Below are 17,109 nucleotides of genomic sequence, written 5' to 3' on the forward strand. Positions count from 1 at the left end.
GCCCAGTAAACAGTTGGAAAATGGCAAAACACTAACATTCAGGTCACCGCAGTCGTCACTGTTAAGTAAATGATTACATTTTGCAGAGGTGGCTGTGATTTTTTTAAACCTCACAGGGCTGAAGTGCCTGAGTCCACAACATCTTCAGCTTAGTGCGCTAGACCAACTCACTTTCCCTGTGACGTCAGCATCTTTACAGAGTGGTTTCTCCAAGGCTGATGCTACCATATACCATGTTCCACCCACCACCTTGGTTTCTGATTCCTTTCTTCCTTTTTAGTAACGTGACAGTAAAGGCTCCAGTCCAGAGCCTTATGAAAACTGGGGTTATGGCATGTTTTCAAGCTCACAGGTCCTTAAGAGGTTCTGACTGCTGATATTTTCAGTGGCCCATTTTTCAAATGGGTCTGGTCTCCCATCTAGAGAACCTGGCCTGACCTATATTGCTGCAGAGGCTTAGCTGTGTATGTGTCTAGGTTCAGAAAGTGGCAGGAATGAGAAATATGGTGTTGGAAGTAATGAAAGACAAAAGGAATTCAATATTATTTCTACATATTTATTTTATCACACTTCGTTTTCAATTTACAACAAATAGTGGGCTAGCTAAACTTTCATTTCATGTGTCTGTGTTTAGTGGAAAATAAGCACCTGTCATTTGTTTTGGGTTTATCACCACATCTGTTTATTAATAAATATTTGCAAATATTCAACATGGATCTTTTAATTCATACAAATAAAGACTTTTTTTCCTTATTTCATATTTCGGAAATCCAAATCCACCAGTTTCTTGAAACAATGTTCTCTTAGTCATCCTAGCTATTGTGCAGATTACAGTTAAATGAACTAGAGCTCTTACCCCCAAAAAGGTGAGATAAAATGATTAATATAGGAGGATGTCCCTTAGAGGACAGTGTACCACATTACAGTCTCAAAAATACACAGCAAAAGAAAAATCAAATGGAGTTTCTGAAATTAATTTTCCTGATTCCTCTGTGCTAAGCCCAATATTTTTGCAGGGCTGGAGGTAGAGACCTAAATGTCTTTGGAACAACCTCACTAAAATGGTCAGTAGAAAGATGAGATGTTATTTCTATGTGCCTTCTACCTTAAGTCTTAAAACTAACAATAACAGAGACATAAATATTAATTCTTGAAGTTGGCTAACAAAAGTCTTTTAAAAGTCTTGTCCCTTCTCCCCCGGCCCCCAACTCCAAGAAAAGAGAAAAAAAAAATGGTTTGTGTCTTACTTACTTTTTTTTTTCAGTTTAGGGAACATGTTTGGTTTTCCTGTCATGCTTAAGGAAGTCCTATCAAGGGCTTCATATACATTGATCAAAAATTGTTGAAACAAAATTGGGTTCTCCTTGTGTGGTTTTGTTTTTGTTTTTGTTTTTAGCAAACACTAGCTTCCTCTTAGAGAATAACTATTCTGACTGTACCAAATGGGATTTGAGAGAGGTGTAAGTAAACTAAGAACGTTGTTGAAAGTGTCACATGATGATTCAAAATGACACTGTGGGTAGCATACTGCATATACCCAAATTTGATCAAACTGCAGTTTTTTGTAGCTTTTTACAAAAATCTTAAATACAGGTAAATATGTAAACGCTGTGCTCTCAGAGAGCAAGTACTTAGTCATGCCACACTGTGTCCCTTTCGGGGAGACAAATTCAAGTAAAATATCACAGGTCAGTTTCAAAACCATCCGCTGGAAGTACTGTCCGGCTGAGGGGCAAACACCACTCTGCACATCTCCGAGTTCTCTTGATGGAGCGGGAATTCACATCCTGCTAATACGCTTTCTTTTCTTTTCTGAGAGACATAACCTCTGCCTGTGGACAGCCTTTCGTACTTTTTCTCAAATTGCCTGTACAACAACAGCAACAATAACAGAATTACACACACAGTTAAGTCACCCTATACCTCTCCAGCCAAGTTACTGAATGTATACTTGAAGTTTCTGTTCCTAAGCAATTTGAGAAAGGATATGAGTGTCAAAGGCTACTCCATGAATGGGTGATTTTCTTCGCATTTCTTTTTATATCAACAGAAACACTTCAAATGCCTGGGATATGGGAGTCCTGCCATACATTTTTCTAGAATGAAAGACTAAATTCATTTCAGCTTTTTGGTGATGCTGTTAAGCTTTGCAGGCCGTGCTGTGTCTCACCCTTCATTCCAGAAGCCCCACCTTGGGAGCACTCTCCTTCTGAGTAACAGGCAAGCCCAGCTGGATTTAAGCAGAGAATGTGGACAGAGAAACATTCTAAGAGCTCTGGCCCAAGGCAAATGTGGAACCAAACCAATTAATCATGTGGATGGGTTGGTGGTCACTGCATTTCAACCATTAGAAGGTTGGGGTTTTTAAAATGCATTTGTGAGGTTTATTCTAGATATAAGTTAATGTAAGTTAGTGACAGCTGAATAGTTTAACTATAATGCACAATCTTTTATTCTGTGAGAATACAACCTACTCATGTTTACTTTTATATAATTGATGCATTTTTTAATATGAATCATGAAATGTCAGTAAAATAATGAAGGTGCTCAATTTTGGCCTCCTTAAAAAAGGAGATGATGTAAGATGTGGCTTGCTGTTTTAACTATACAAATGACCTTTATGGTTACTATAGGTCAACTATTATGAAAGGGTCTGTGCTACCTAGACCCAAGGCATTCTAGCTGTATGTGATAGTATTGTTACAAATAATGGTTACAAAATTCAAATGACACAGCATAAACGTTACATGGAAATTAGATCTTTGTATTTTAAAACACTAACAATTTTACCAAAAGCATTATTTAAAAAAATTCAGAATCCCAAACTCTGAAACTTGAGCCAAAACTTGAACAGGGTCAAGTTGCTGCTATATGGAATACTTAATAATTGCAAATTCATTTTGGCCCTTAAAGATGGTAAATGGATTGCCAGGTGTTTTATTTGAAATCTTTTGTCCAGCAGTTTACTGTGAAGATACCAGATGGTAAATGTGTATCTGATTTTTTTAATGAAACTATGTGGCAACTCCTATGGTAAATCATAGGCCTTTCTTTCCTTGATAAATTGTTTCTGGATTAGAATATGATACTATCTCCAGAATGAAATGAACTAGTCATTAGATTTTTTTGGTATCCCAGAAACTGACTTTTTTTGGCCTTATCAATTATTCTTCTACTCATTTAAAGAAAATTCATCTTTCCCTGGGTTTCTACTGTTTCCTTTTAATTCTGAAACTGAATGTTCTAAACTGAATGCAAGTTCCTGGTCACTGGGGATGGTCCTGGAACATGACCTGAATGCTGCATCTTACCTGAATGGAGCTTCATCCTTGTCCATCTGCATGCAAACTAAGAACGGGTACTGAGAAAACTGCACTGTGGAGATAAACTCCAGGCCTGCTTCTGTTTCTGTACTGGTTTCCAGGCCAGCTTTCACAAAAGAGGAGTCCACTGTGATGTCAGTGGTTATTACCACCGTCACCCTAAACATTTGAGAAAAAAAGAAAAAACCTGTTCATATTATATTTAATGGAATTGGACTAACAGCTATAACTTTACAGGGTCTGAACGTATGATGCCAGTGACTGGAAGGAAACACTTAAGGGATTCAGAGGTGACCTGGATGTGCTTAGAGTTCTGCTGGTAACCAGGGCCTGGTGAGTCTCAGATATTGGGCAGGGAAGGTTTGCCCTTCCCCTGAGCTCTCCCCTGCCTTCAGTTGCAGATGTGGTGAGTGTCTGTAAGATACTACATTGTTTTGTATGGGCATAACAAAGACCAAAATGAAAACATTCCTGGAACCCAGTCCTCTCAGCAGGTCAGAAATACCCACGTTATATTAAAATGGATTCTAAACTCACCAAGAAGACAATCGATGCTTATAGTTTTTTGTTAACTATCTCTCTGTTGGCTTCTAGGCAGCTATTTTAATTCCATTTCATTACCTTCTCCAAAGAGTCTCTAGAGGTGTAAGCCCTTGATTGCCAAGATATTTGAAAAAATATTGTGTTACAAAAAATCATTCTTACAGTGGGGCATGTACAGTAGGTCCCAGGATGAAAAATATGGCGGTTCCTTTAATGATGCTCTAGATAACTGGATAAACAGATTGCATTGGCTGGGGAATGTGCCCTGGATAATAATGAAGAGGATAAATAATTTCAATAGAAGACTTATTTCTACTGTAATTGAATTGTGGACTTTAAATCAAACTGTGAGAAACTACTTTCACAATTAAATCAGAGTTCTATGCCCATATGTTTTGACAGGGATATTAATTTTTGCCGTGCAAATTAAAACCCCTGCTGCTGTTATGATCAGTGTAAAAATAGGTCAGAGGTCGTTTTAATCCCTGAATCACTTATTCTGATGGCCTATATTTAGCAAAGGTTTGAAAGATATTTTTTCAAATGAACAAGTGGAAATGGAAGACAGACTGGTTACAAAATAGATAATGGTAGATTCTTAAGGATACTGTGTACTTTTTTTAAAAATCCAAGTTACTTTTTTTGTTGTTGCTGTTGTTGATTTCTCTTTGCAAAGAATTCAATTCCATTTCATTTGGAAAAACTTCTGTCTAGAAAGTACTTTGGAAAGAGGTGAAAGATGGCTGATTATGTGGGAAGCCCTAAGTTATATTGTGAACACTTTGATGACCAGTGTCATTTTTCATTCTGTGGCTCCTTTTAGTAACACTGTGGGTTACACTTCACATTAAATGTGCTACTGTTTGATTGCTCTCGGTTCCTTCAACCATAGTTCAAGATGAATCAAAAATTTGATTTTATCACATATGTCACTTTTGCCTGAATGTGTTTTTAAATATCAAAAAATTAAAATTAGTTGCATTTCTATTTCCTTTTTAAAAATTCTGTAACAAACAGAAGACTAATAATTTTCATCTTCACACTAGTTCAAAGGCATTGTTTTATGTTCAAAGTAAAACACTTTCATTAAATCTCACAGGTAGATTAGAAAAATTAAAGGAGCTTAGAGTATTTTATTTAGAAAAAGGAATGCTGATGAAAAGACTTAAGGACTCCTAACATTTAATAGTTTCTGCACAGATGAAATTATCTATTTTATTTTTCCCCACTGAAGACAACAAAAGAGGAAAGTTTACCTTAAAGTGAAATTTCTTCTCTTGGTGGAATACCAAAAGAAGATGAACCATCTGATTCACAGGGCATCCTGTCTTATGTATGTCTTTAAAAGCAGGAAAATTCTTGGCTGAGTCATATTAGGTACTGACCTGCTCATAAGAAGCTATGGACAGAATAATTTCCTATGATCACTTCCAACTCTATCGTTTTATGGTTACAAATAGAAAGCATAGATTTTGAAAAGTCAGGTTAATTCCCAAAACATATTTCTGAAGTTCTCTGCATATAGTCTTATATGTAATTCATAAATGTATAATGCATAAACACTTACCTATTTTTTACTCGGGTTTTAGACTCACGATACCACAAGCTAAACTCCATTGCACCTGAAATATCAATAGCTAGACCACCCTGGACCTCTATATTGGCTTTTAGTCCAGATTGTAACTGAAGTTCCTAGAAGAAAAAAGCATAATAATAGTTATAAAAATAAGAAGTACAATTTAGTTAACCCCCTTTCCAATGGCACATTTGACCTCCTGCTGTAGATAATTCCATTTGAGTTGTGTTGATGTTGGAGTCTTTCTCTAGGCTTGGAAACATGCTGTCCTAATTTTAATCACCAAAAGTAGACTCTGTTGATTTGCTAAATTAATTAGTCGATTAAAATGCCAGAGTGATGAAGTGCCAATTAAGAAGGATGTTTTCCTTCAATCATTGCTACACTTTGAAAGGAACAATGGTTCTCAAAGTGTGTTCCTGTGAACAACAGCATCAGCATTGCCTGGGAGCTGCTTTGAAGTACAGATTATCAGCTCCCCTTCACACCTAATAAATTAGAAACTCTGAGGATGGGGTCTAGCAATCTATGTTTTAACAAGCCCTTGTATGATTCTGATCCACCTAAATTTGGAAACTTTTGAACTAAGGAAAATGAAGGCATCTCCATCAGAAATCTAGCTGTGGCTTTTTGTCCAGGGAAGTAAGGGGAGGAGGTTTGGATCAGGTGATCTCTCGAGGTCCTTCAGCACTTCTCTAGTTATGTGCTGTGTCAAATACAGTCAACTGCATCCTGCTAGAAAATAACAGACAATATTTAAAACTCCTGGTGGAGTGTGTTTGTCTGTTAGTATCCAAGGGGAACTGGTTATAGGACCACCTTTGCCCAGCCCTGAGTATAACAAAATCCAAGGGTGCTGAAGTCCCTTATATAAAAAGGCATAGTATTTGCATGTAACCTACACCCATCCTCCCATACACTTTAAATCATCTCTAGATTACTTATAATATCTAATACAATGTAAATGCTATGTTGCTGTTATGCTGTATTTTAAAAATTGTATGAATATATACTGTCGTTTTGCTATATTTTATTGTTTGGTGTTTTTTTTCCAAATATTTTTGATCTGAGGTTGGTTGAATTTGATGAGGAACCAGCGGTTACAGAGAGGCCAGCTGTGTACAAGTTCCAGGAATTGCTTACATCCAACTAGAAAAAGAAGGCAAAGCAATTTAACTAAGCCTAATACCCTGCTGTCTGACATTTGAAATGACACTGAGTTAACAGTCAAGTTCAACATGAACTCAATAGCATTTTTCAGAGGAACAGTAATTATTTACAAACATGGCCCATCCTGAGCAATTTTGTGGTTGTCTGAAACCCATTGTTTTGTGCTGTTTGCCTGCATTTAGCTTTTAAGTCTTGCATTTTTTTTCATGTACATTAGTTGAGGTGATGTTGGCACAAAACTTTTTAGCTGGATTGGAATCAGATTGCCTGGGGACAGTGTTGGAAGTGATAATGATTTTGAGAAAAAGACGCAGTATCCTTAATTTTGATATTCCTCCAAAGATCTTAAATTCCTGGCAACCGGCAGGATGACTAACTTCTTTATGTAACTGCCCTACTCAGACCAAACAAGCCATGCATTTGCCAGCTATAACTGCCATGATTCCACTTTCTAGCAAGGATTGTGTTGATCTCCCTGAGTTCTCTTCACTTTCCAAAAAAAGGTCACAGGAAACCCCAGGGAAAGGACTTGGTTTACAACCAGGTGTACTAAAAAAGTATGGTTGTGGCATGCAGCTACTTTCAGTCTGAAGGACACTCTTTGATGGAAGCATGACAGTCTCAGTGCCATGCTCAGGACACATTAGGAGACAGCCCTAAGGATACTTAAAGAGACATTTGATATAGAACAAAATATGGCTGCATGGGATGAAGGTGTTTTCTCAGGCATTATAACTAATGTGATGGACACAAACTATCCTGAAGAAAACACAATAGTCATGCCCACATTTTCACCTATGCCTGTGAACTATGGGACCAAAATATGAGAGTTCTGTATGTGTACTCCAAACATGATTGTTTCCAAATGAAAGCTATGGTGTGCCTCACCTCAGAAGTATTCCTTTCTTTGCATCTTTTTCTCTCTTCCTAATTTGAAAATTATAATCTTGTTCATCCACCCAGTCCAGCAGAGGCCTGTGATGTGGATCTTGGCCTTCCCACCAACCATATATTAAATGGAAGGCAAAATACACCAAGTGCCATGGAAAAGGCCATTTCATGGCTGTTAGACAACGCACGTTTTGTGGGGAGAGAGCATTTCCATTGCAAGGTGGGTTATGAGGAGTGCCTTGGATTTCTGGGAAAATTCTACTTCTTTACACAAAGGGACAATAGAAGAATGCATGTGCAAAGAGGAATTTTCTTGGACCCCCTTATAAAGATAAACCACTGACCCCTGAGGAAAAACAAAGCACTCTTTCCTTTTTGAAAGGGACTAAGCCACATGGTGCTAATTTTTAAGCAGTATAAAGTAAGTGGAACTAACAGGTTTTGAGCACCTACTGTGTGCCCAAAGCTCTACAAAGCTTTGGTGTCTCATTTAATCGTCATACCAATATTCCATGGTAGGCATCATATCTTAAGATTGAAAGGAAAAATCAGGCTCAGTGGCTACATATGAAGCCAGAAGAAACACTCCAATTGTCTCTAGGGTGAAGACATTTCTTTTCTTTCTTTCTTTGAGATGGGGTCTTGCTCTGTCACCCGGGCTGGAGTGCAGTGGTGTGATCATGGGTCACACCAGCCTCAACCTGCTGGGCTCAAGCAATCCTCTCACCCCCACCTCAGCCTCCAGAGTAGCTGAGACTACAGGCATACCCCACTATACCCAGCTAATTTTTTTATTTTTTGTAGATCTGGGGTTTCACCATGTTGCCCAGCCTGGTCTCAAACTTCTGAGCTCAAGGGATCCACCTGCCTTGGCCACCCAAAGTGCTGGGATTACAGGCATGAGCCACTGCACCTGGTCTGGGTGAAGACTTTTCTACTAATATTCATGGCTATCACAAACTCATACCTCTCTTTTGTCTCCTGGTGTACAAGAAAGCCTGTTCTAAGAAATATTGCAAAAAAGAAAACAAAAGAGAGAGAGAGCATAGGTTTATGTCCTTGTTTGGCCCAGAGTGCATATTTATTTAGATTCTTTCCTATGAACTAGAGGAAAAAGATATTAGAACTTTGTAGCTAATGTGACCGCTTTGATCCTCTTGGTCCCATAAGTGTTTCTTATAGCTCAGATGCTGACATTTTGACAACTCATCCTGTTGCTTCCATTTAGGGAAATATGTTCTTTACTGGCTAAAGAGGATCCCCTTATTAAACTGACTTTATCAGACATCTTTCTCTGAAGAGTAATCCAATTAGCTGAAGAGAGAAAGTGTGAGCAAGCACAGAGTAATTCCATCTGCCCTGGTGGCTGTGATGGGCTACCCACTGCCAATACTTCCTTCAGTGTCAGCACTTGACCTAGAGTGGTATGTGCCGCTGAAGCTAGGGTGGCATTACTGGAGTGCTCTGCAGAGCCAGGGGGCCTCAGACAGCTTAATTTGTATAATAACCTCAGATCTGCCAAATACTCCAACCCGACACACAGACACTGGGCTATGTTTAATTGCTAGGGGACAATCTTTCTCATAGAATACGCCTTGCCTTAGCTGCCCTAGCTTAGTGAATAGAAAAACTGTACCAGATAATCTAGATCAGGGATTGGCAAACTGTGGCCAGCAGACAAGTCTGGCCCACTGGCTATTTTTGTACATAAAGTTTTATTGGAACACAGACATACTCATTTGTTAATGTATTGCTGATGGCTGTCTTCACTCTACAGTAACAGAATTGAGTGGCTGCAACAGAGACCATGTGGCCTGCAAAGCGTAAAATATTTACTTTCTACCCTTTACAGAACAAGTTTGCTGACCCAGGTCTAGATTACTCCTCGTGGTTTTACACCCCGATTCAAATCCTCAGGAATTGTTTATGGGTAGCTAAGCACATACAGGTGGTGTTGAGCTGTCCTCTGTGTCTTAAAACGTGGACTACTTTTTCAGTACTTACGCTGCCTTTAGACGATTCTTTCATTAAAGCTGGAATTGTGCAATGTAAAATTCTGATATAATTTGAGAACTGTTTTTTTCATGTGTGACTTGAGGATTAAGGGATACAAGACACACTGCTCTTTGTCCTTTCTACATTCGTATTGATGGAAACAATTTTGTTCAGACACCCATTGAAAAACTATGTTCAAAAGCTTCCCTCTCAGCCACAGATAGCCATGTAACACCATTTTGGTCCAAAACCTAGACAGGGATTCCAAACAATTCTTGAAAAAGAGTCAGACTCTGTGACCTCTTATCCTTCCCTTCTTCCATCTTGGAATGAGGAAGTGATGCTGGAAGTGGAGCAGCCATCTGATAATCACAAGGTGACAAGCATGAGGTCAAAAGTCACAAGTAAGAATGGCTGAGCTGAAGGAAGGCAGCTTGGATTCTGATGATATCTTAAGGTTTCCTATTAACCCTGGACCACCTACTTCCAAATGTTTGTTACACTATAAAAGTGAAACTATTTAGTTAAGCTACTCTAAACTGCTTTTTGTTTTTGTTATATACAGCTATCCTGAGCTGATATGAGGAACAAGAAAGATAGAAAATTAACACTGTTTAATCCCAAATAATGAGGTTTTGGAGGAGTTTTAATACAGTCTAATATCTAAGATATCTCCCAGCCCTTAAAATCTATGATTTCATAACCAGAACCTAACAAATCAGAATACTCAAATTATCTGGCAAACAAAAAAGCTGATAAAATCTTCAGACCACCTGTTCCAGGTGCCTCACTTTACTAGTATGAAATTGTGGCTTAAGGCTATTAAGTAACTGCCCAAGAGCACATAGCAAGAAGGTAACGGAGGCAAAATTCAGACGCAGGCTATTATCCATTAATGTATTAAAACAATGAAGTAAACTTTACAAGTCAATTCAATCATCTGTAAATTTTTATTTCAATCTCCTTATATATTCTCAAGATAATAAGCATGAATTAGAGTACACAGTGATCACTTTGATTCCTTATAAGATTTTATTTAGCAAATATATCATTTTTTATGTTGCTATGCTTAGTGAAGCAGAAAATAAATCAAACTATTAAAGAAAAATTTTAAGCACCAAACATTCAAACTCAAAGGTTATTCAGATTAACCCTCTTCTGTTTTTCAGAAAATCTAATTAGGCAGACCATCTCCATCCCACAGTATCTTGGCTACTTAAATCTTACTGCACCAAAGATAGTATTGTCATTTTTTGGTACAGCATCATAAGATTTCGGGCCACAAAAAATTGAAAACCATTTTGAAGAATGTGGCTCTAGAGAATGAAAGTACTCCTATACTCTAAGAATGAACACATCTTTCTAAGATTTTATATACATGAGAATTTTGGGCAAAGAGTCTTCGTGATTTCTTGCATGTGGCTCATGGCCGTGGTTGCTTGTGCCTCTACTAATTTGGCAGGGTCAAAATGATGCTCTGTAGGCATCTTTATCATCGCTGTCATTACAAATGTCATCAGTGACTTATAAGGCCACATAGTTCAGCTCCTGCCTTCAGGATAAATATCACCTAAGCCCTCGTGCCTGAGAAAGCCAAGTGAGGAGACAGTGGTAGCTCTATTCTGTTGTGTCCTAACCTTTCTTGTTTCTGTTAGCATCAACATTTTCTCTTTGCCTCAAATTAGAGGCACTTATTAATCATCTAATAAATGAAATTATAACATATCTATAGTAAAGGAGAAAGGGGAACAATACCAAGAGGGCCAAGTGCTTGGAATATGAGCTCCAAGATGGGCACAATTTTGTCTTGTATCCTCCAAGAACTAAGCATATTTAAAAGGTGCCTGGATATTTTAGGGACTCAATAAATACTCACAGACTGAATGAATTACCTGAGAATGATCTATTAGCAGAATAAGTCCTTTCACCACACTGATAGGGTCGCCAGAGGCTGACAGCATTTTGGACATCAAATCACTGTATCCATTGAAAAAGGTGACAGGTCTGAGCTGAACATCAAAGAGGATGGCTGACATACCAGCATAGGAGTCAAGGTTCTCCTCCCCCTCATCAGGGGTGGCTGCGATTAAAGCTTCCAGTCCTTGGGCTTCAATAACCACCTGGATAAAATCAATATAATGTTCATGACACAAGCTCCCTGCCTGCTCTGTAAATAATGGTGAAGCTTCTGAGCTGCAGCTAGAACTTCTCAAGGGGCCAAAAACTTAAATATTTGCAACAGCTAGAAACAAAAACTAAAACAGACAAAAACCTCTATGCCTGAATATAAGGTGGGTTAGTTTTTCATTTAATCCTCACAACCACTCTTTGAAGTACATATGATATTACCCATTTTGTAGATGAGGCAAAAAAAGTCTCAAGTTTACTCAGCTAATAAATGTCAGAGGCAGGACCCATAACCCTTCTGTCTGACTATGAAGACCATGAGCTTTCTATTTTATGATGTCATCCTAGAGACTCTTAGTCTTTCCAGGACTGTGGTATACAATGCATCAGCTATCTTGCAGAGCATCTAAAAGTAGATGGAAAAGTGTTGGCAGAGTCATTCTAAGGCTGCTGCTATGTGAGGACATGGTATTCTCTAAGCCATGACTCACCCCATTCCATGTGAAACTTTTCTCCCTAGCCGAAAAAACAAACAAAAAAAACTCGATAAACACCATGAGGGGGCTAACACACTTATTTCCACAACAAATAGGAATCCTACATATTTTCTGTCCTCCATACCCAGCCCTTTAACCCCTGGGTGTTTTGCATTTCAAAGTACATATCAGAAAACAGATTGTGTTTCCTCAGGACGGAAAGGCATAGTATTCTGACTAGTAGTACCAAAAGGTATAGTAATATAAGATTGATAAAAACTCAAGTTTTTATAGCATTGGATCATTTTAAAAACTTAAATGGCTGTATTTACAAGGTTATAACTTGATGTGCATAAAAACTAAAAAGAAAGTACATGTCATTATTAGGAAGTCTTTATAGACCATCACCTCAATTTGGATAACACTACAGGGATGGAAATCAGCCAGATGTTGAATGCCTACATTTTATTCTTTTCTCTCCTAGCAGTGTTGGAGAAATATAGATTGACTCTTTAGAGCATCATATTCTATTATGAAAGGTTTTATTATGGGGAATCAATCTCTTCATAGAAACACCCAGAAAAGGGAAATATATTCTAGAATTAAATACTTGGGGGTGAGAGGAGGCTAAGAAATATATCTGTGAATAAAAATAAAATATTATTTTTAAACGTTTATGTGAGAAATATTGGCACGATTTCAGTTTTGTGAATATGTGCACCTTTGAAAAGACAAATGGACATTTGTCAAGTTCAATGGATCAAATTACTTAGGTTTCAAGTTCAAATTTGAAACTTTCTCTGAGTGACTATAAACCATACAGCCTCTTACAGCTAAGGGAATCATGGGCAAAATATGACAGAAGCCACCATTAACTTATACATTCTATAGCATTACCCACAGTATATGTGTTTTATTTTACCTCAGCCTGATTTCTTGCATACTTTATTAAGCAAAATCCATGAGAAGTGAGTTACCTGGCTACCGTGAAGACCAGCCTTCCCAATGTACTGAAAGATGTTCAGATTACTTCTCCTTAGAATGCCAGAACCCGAGTAAAGAATGTCTAGGCTGTAAGTAGATGCCGAAAGGGGACTACCTGTTGACACACAATAACTGTAATTTAATAGCAGTTCCAGCAATGCTAAGTGTTGGGGTACAGAAGGAGAACCTATTTTTGGTGTACATACGTTCTATGTAGCCAGTGTAGGCAGAAGAAGATCCCCTCCTGGAGAAACGGTCATAATTGTGAGCGACCATGTCCTTCAGAACTCGACGGACAATTTTGCTGCAACATATGAGGAAAAAAAAAAGCTGCACATTCATTGTAGTGACTGTTTCCCAAGTCAAATTTGGAAAAAAAAATCCTCAGTGGAAAAAAGAGGAAGCCAAATTTTCCTCATGCCTTTCCAAGAGCCAGGGCGGTGCCAGCTGGCGTGGTAGCCTCAGGATTAGGGCTAGCCCCTTCATCAGTCAGATATTTGAAATTTAGTTTGGTATCAAAATGACAGCAAGGCAAGGGTGTCCAGCTTAGAGGTGGCTTAAGTTGACTAGTAGACACATTTCAGGCACGGCAAAATGCTTTGATTCGTCATAGTTTTATTGTTAAATAGTGCATACACTTAAAGGAAAGTTGTGCCAAACTGGGGAGATTGCACAATATTTCTTTAAATGTTTTTCTGCATTCCCTAATAGTCTCTCTCACTAATGACATATGACAGTACATTTCCAGTATTTCTTCTATATCTGTGAAGTTTCCAATTACAGAAACAGCTCGGTAAAACCCGTATAGAAATCATTGTCTCCTCTGGAGTAAGTCTTAATGCTTACCCCATTGCGTCCATCTTGTCTAAGTAATTAGTGTTAAGATGTTCATTTCTGATTACATAAAATTAATCATATCAGTAATAGCAACATTATGACAACACAGCAAAACATCAAAATAATCAACTATAGAAATCTGTTCCTAGGTCTAAGGTAGAAAATAATTGAGGGGAGGCAATGGCATCCTGAGAGGTTTCCCCTCCAATATCACTAGGTTATAAGATTTTAGCCTAGAGAAGCAAAGATGAGGAGGGTCATGATAGCTATCCTCAGATATTCAAAGGGTCTTCTTGTGGATGAATGACTAGACGTATTTTGCTTTGCTCCTGAGATAAAACCAGAGCCAATAGGAAGATTTCAGGTTATACAAAGACATAATGATGAGAGTCTCTGAACAACACTGGCACAAGTTCCCTCAAAGATGGTGAGCTTCCTGTCATTGGGAGAGGGAAGCAAAGTTTGAATACCACCTGCTGGGAGACTATAGCCCTACAGTGGACAGATACCAAGCAAGGGAGCCTCTAGTGTTCCTCCCCACTCTAATGTTTTTGGTTCTGAGACTCTGACCCATAATGTTGGTGATATTTTCCTCACAATTTCTAGTCTGTTCTCTACCCCACTGTCTCCCCTTTCTGGGTCCCAGAAATGCTACAGCCATAAGACAAAGGCAGCAAGTACACCCAGGATCTCCTTCACAGGGTCTCATAAAAGCAAAGAAATGGAGAAGCCAAATGCGTTCAACTGGAAATACAAGGCTGCAGAGAGACTTGGCTTCTTTTCTCACTCGCTCACCTGCTCCATTGCTCTTTCCTGAATGTCCTGCTCTTATCTCTGTCCTACTCACATCCATGTTTCTTATGTCTTCCTTCCATCTTAGTCCTTGTTTCTCTTTCTTTCAACCTTTTAATGCTGTCTTTTTTCATTTTCTTTCTCTTTATTTTCCACCCTTCCAATCTCTGTGGTGAATGCTTAAATCTGATCTTTCCTGGGGGTAGTGTTCTGCATGTAACTCAGGAAAAATGAAACTTCTTTCTCTGACCCTCTAATTCCAGGGAGGAGGCACCTTGGGGGAGCCACTTTGCATTTGGGAGGACAGACTTGGGAACTGGAAGGAAATTAATTCAGCAAGAGTTATAGAGTGATGAACTCTACTGATTGCACTCTTTAAATTTTGAATCAGCTTAAAATGTGGGCCGTGCCTAAGATTTTAAACTTAAATGGGAAATTTATTTGATCTGTGATAAATGAGGCTTCAAAAATTCCTAACACTTGAAATGCTACAATGAAAATCATTTGGTAAGAATTTACATTGTTTTGTTGTACTTATTTTTAAAATCCTGTTGAAAATGCAGTTAGCTTTTAAAACATTCGGCAATATACACTTGCCAGACTGAACAAGACATCCCTAGTAAAAATTATACCCAGAGTTCCCACTCATGGACTCATAGTGCCAAAGTGAAGTTGTTTCATCTGGCCCCCTAAATAGCCCTATTATGGGAAATCTGGCACTCTTTGGTTTTGTGCAATGTAACCCTGCATAATGACCACATCATTATTCTTAGCTACATGGGTACCCCATGAACACACAAATAAGCTTGAATACACAGAGAGACATGTGCAATGTATTATACCTTGCAGGCATTTCAAAACGTAGGATGTCTTGAACAATGGCGAGCATGTATTTATTCATTTCTTGGGGAAGCTCCCCAATAGACAGCAGGATGTTCTTGACGTCCATGTAGGATGGATTGTTATTTAAAATTATAGCAGCTGCAGTAGTGCGCACAGTCTTTTCGTGAACTTTACGGTTTTGGTGGTATATTCTATTCAAGGTCTTCTTCACCTGTTCATAAGATGCTCAAACTTAGTGCACATCTAGATTTTTAAAATGGACATTTCAGCAGGAATAGCAGGAATAGTGAGTGTTCATAAAAATATACATGTGTTACTACATTTCCCAGATTCCTTTGTGATTTGGTGGGGGCCACGTGACTAGTTCTGGCTAATGGGCCATGGACAGAATCTATGAGGATCACTTCTAGGCTGAAGCCGTTAAGAGCTGGTGGCTTTCTCCATCTCTTTCTTCCATGACTGTAGTGAACTTCAGACCACATACTTCCTTATGCACATTAGGCATAGCATGAAAAATAAACACTTTTTTTTTTGAGGCAGAGTCTCACTTTGTTGCCCAGGCTGGAGTGCAGTGGCACAATCTCGGCTCACTGCAACCTCCACCTCCCAGGTTCAAGTGATTCTCCTGCCTCAGCCTCCCAAGTAGCTGTGACTAGAGGCGTGTGCCACCATGCCCAGCTGATTTTTGTATTTTTAATAGAGATGGGGTTTCACTATGTTGGCCAGTCTGGTCTCGAATTCCTGACCTTGTGATCTACCCACCTCGGCCTTCCAAAGTGTTGGGATTACAGGCATGAGCCACCATGCCTGGCTGAGAAATAAACTTTAAACAAATTGCTGAGATTTTGAGGGACATTTGTTATGGCAGCATAACCTGGTGTTACCTAACTAATATAGAATTTAAGGATACTACATGGCAATGGGGCTCTGGGGAGAGGTAGTTACATGAAGTAATGTTTTCTTACAATGAAGTACCTCAGAATCTTCCCATCTCTCTTCTTTTTAATTAATAGACTTTTTAAAGAGCAGTTTAGGTTCACAGCAAAATTGAGTGGAAAGTACAGAGAATTCCCACACACCTTTTAACCCTACACACACACAATCACCCCTTGTATCAACAACCTGCACCTCAGTGGTACATCTCTTACATTCAATAAACCTACCCGGCACTTCATTATTACCCAAAGTCTGTAAGTTACATTAGGATCCTTTTGTTTTCTAAACAAAACATTAGCATCGAAGAAAACGTGCCAAAATAATTGCATTCCATAGCAACAAGTAACTTCATTGATTATTAGAACTGCCTAATGATATTCAATGTGTAAGGATCTATACGAAGCATTTATAAATATTTCTTTAATTTCATTTCCCTTTACCTTTTACTAACTCCCTCAAATCTTGGCTTTGCTCTCAAATATGTAGATGTTAAATAAGTCACCCAAGAACAAACAACCAGGGAAGGACACAGCCAGAGTTTATATGTAGGTCTGTCTTTCTCAAAAGCCTGTGCCCCTAACCATCATGATTTGCAGCCACCAACTTCAACACAAAA

General features: G+C 38.5%; 1 protein-coding gene across 3 annotated transcripts in view; it reads right to left on the reverse strand.

Annotated features, from left to right (window-relative positions):
• Positions 1-542: 542 nt before the first annotated feature.
• Positions 543-17,109, reverse strand: part of MTTP (microsomal triglyceride transfer protein) — a 49,046-nt gene continuing 32,479 nt past the window's right edge. For 2 of the 3 annotated variants that reach the window (XM_032163690.3, XM_058429660.1), the window contains exons 12-18: positions 15,557-15,768; positions 13,292-13,389; positions 13,079-13,200; positions 11,391-11,618; positions 5,434-5,558; positions 3,312-3,482; positions 543-1,867 (exon numbers count right to left, since the gene is read on the reverse strand). In XM_032163690.3, the coding sequence (XP_032019581.1) occupies positions 1,696-1,867; positions 3,312-3,482; positions 5,434-5,558; positions 11,391-11,618; positions 13,079-13,200; positions 13,292-13,389; positions 15,557-15,768 (1,128 nt within the window). In that variant the 3' untranslated portion in view covers positions 543-1,695. Of the gene's footprint in view, positions 1,868-3,311; positions 3,483-4,049; positions 4,132-5,433; positions 5,559-11,390; positions 11,619-13,078; positions 13,201-13,291; positions 13,390-15,556; positions 15,769-17,109 lie in introns of those variants that run through there. The other variant, XM_058429664.1, reaches the window with a different exon arrangement.

Source organism: Hylobates moloch, unplaced genomic scaffold (genome assembly GCF_009828535.3).
Source record: "Hylobates moloch isolate HMO894 unplaced genomic scaffold, HMol_V3 SCAFFOLD_2, whole genome shotgun sequence".
In the NCBI taxonomy this organism is placed as follows: domain Eukaryota; kingdom Metazoa; phylum Chordata; class Mammalia; order Primates; family Hylobatidae; genus Hylobates; species Hylobates moloch.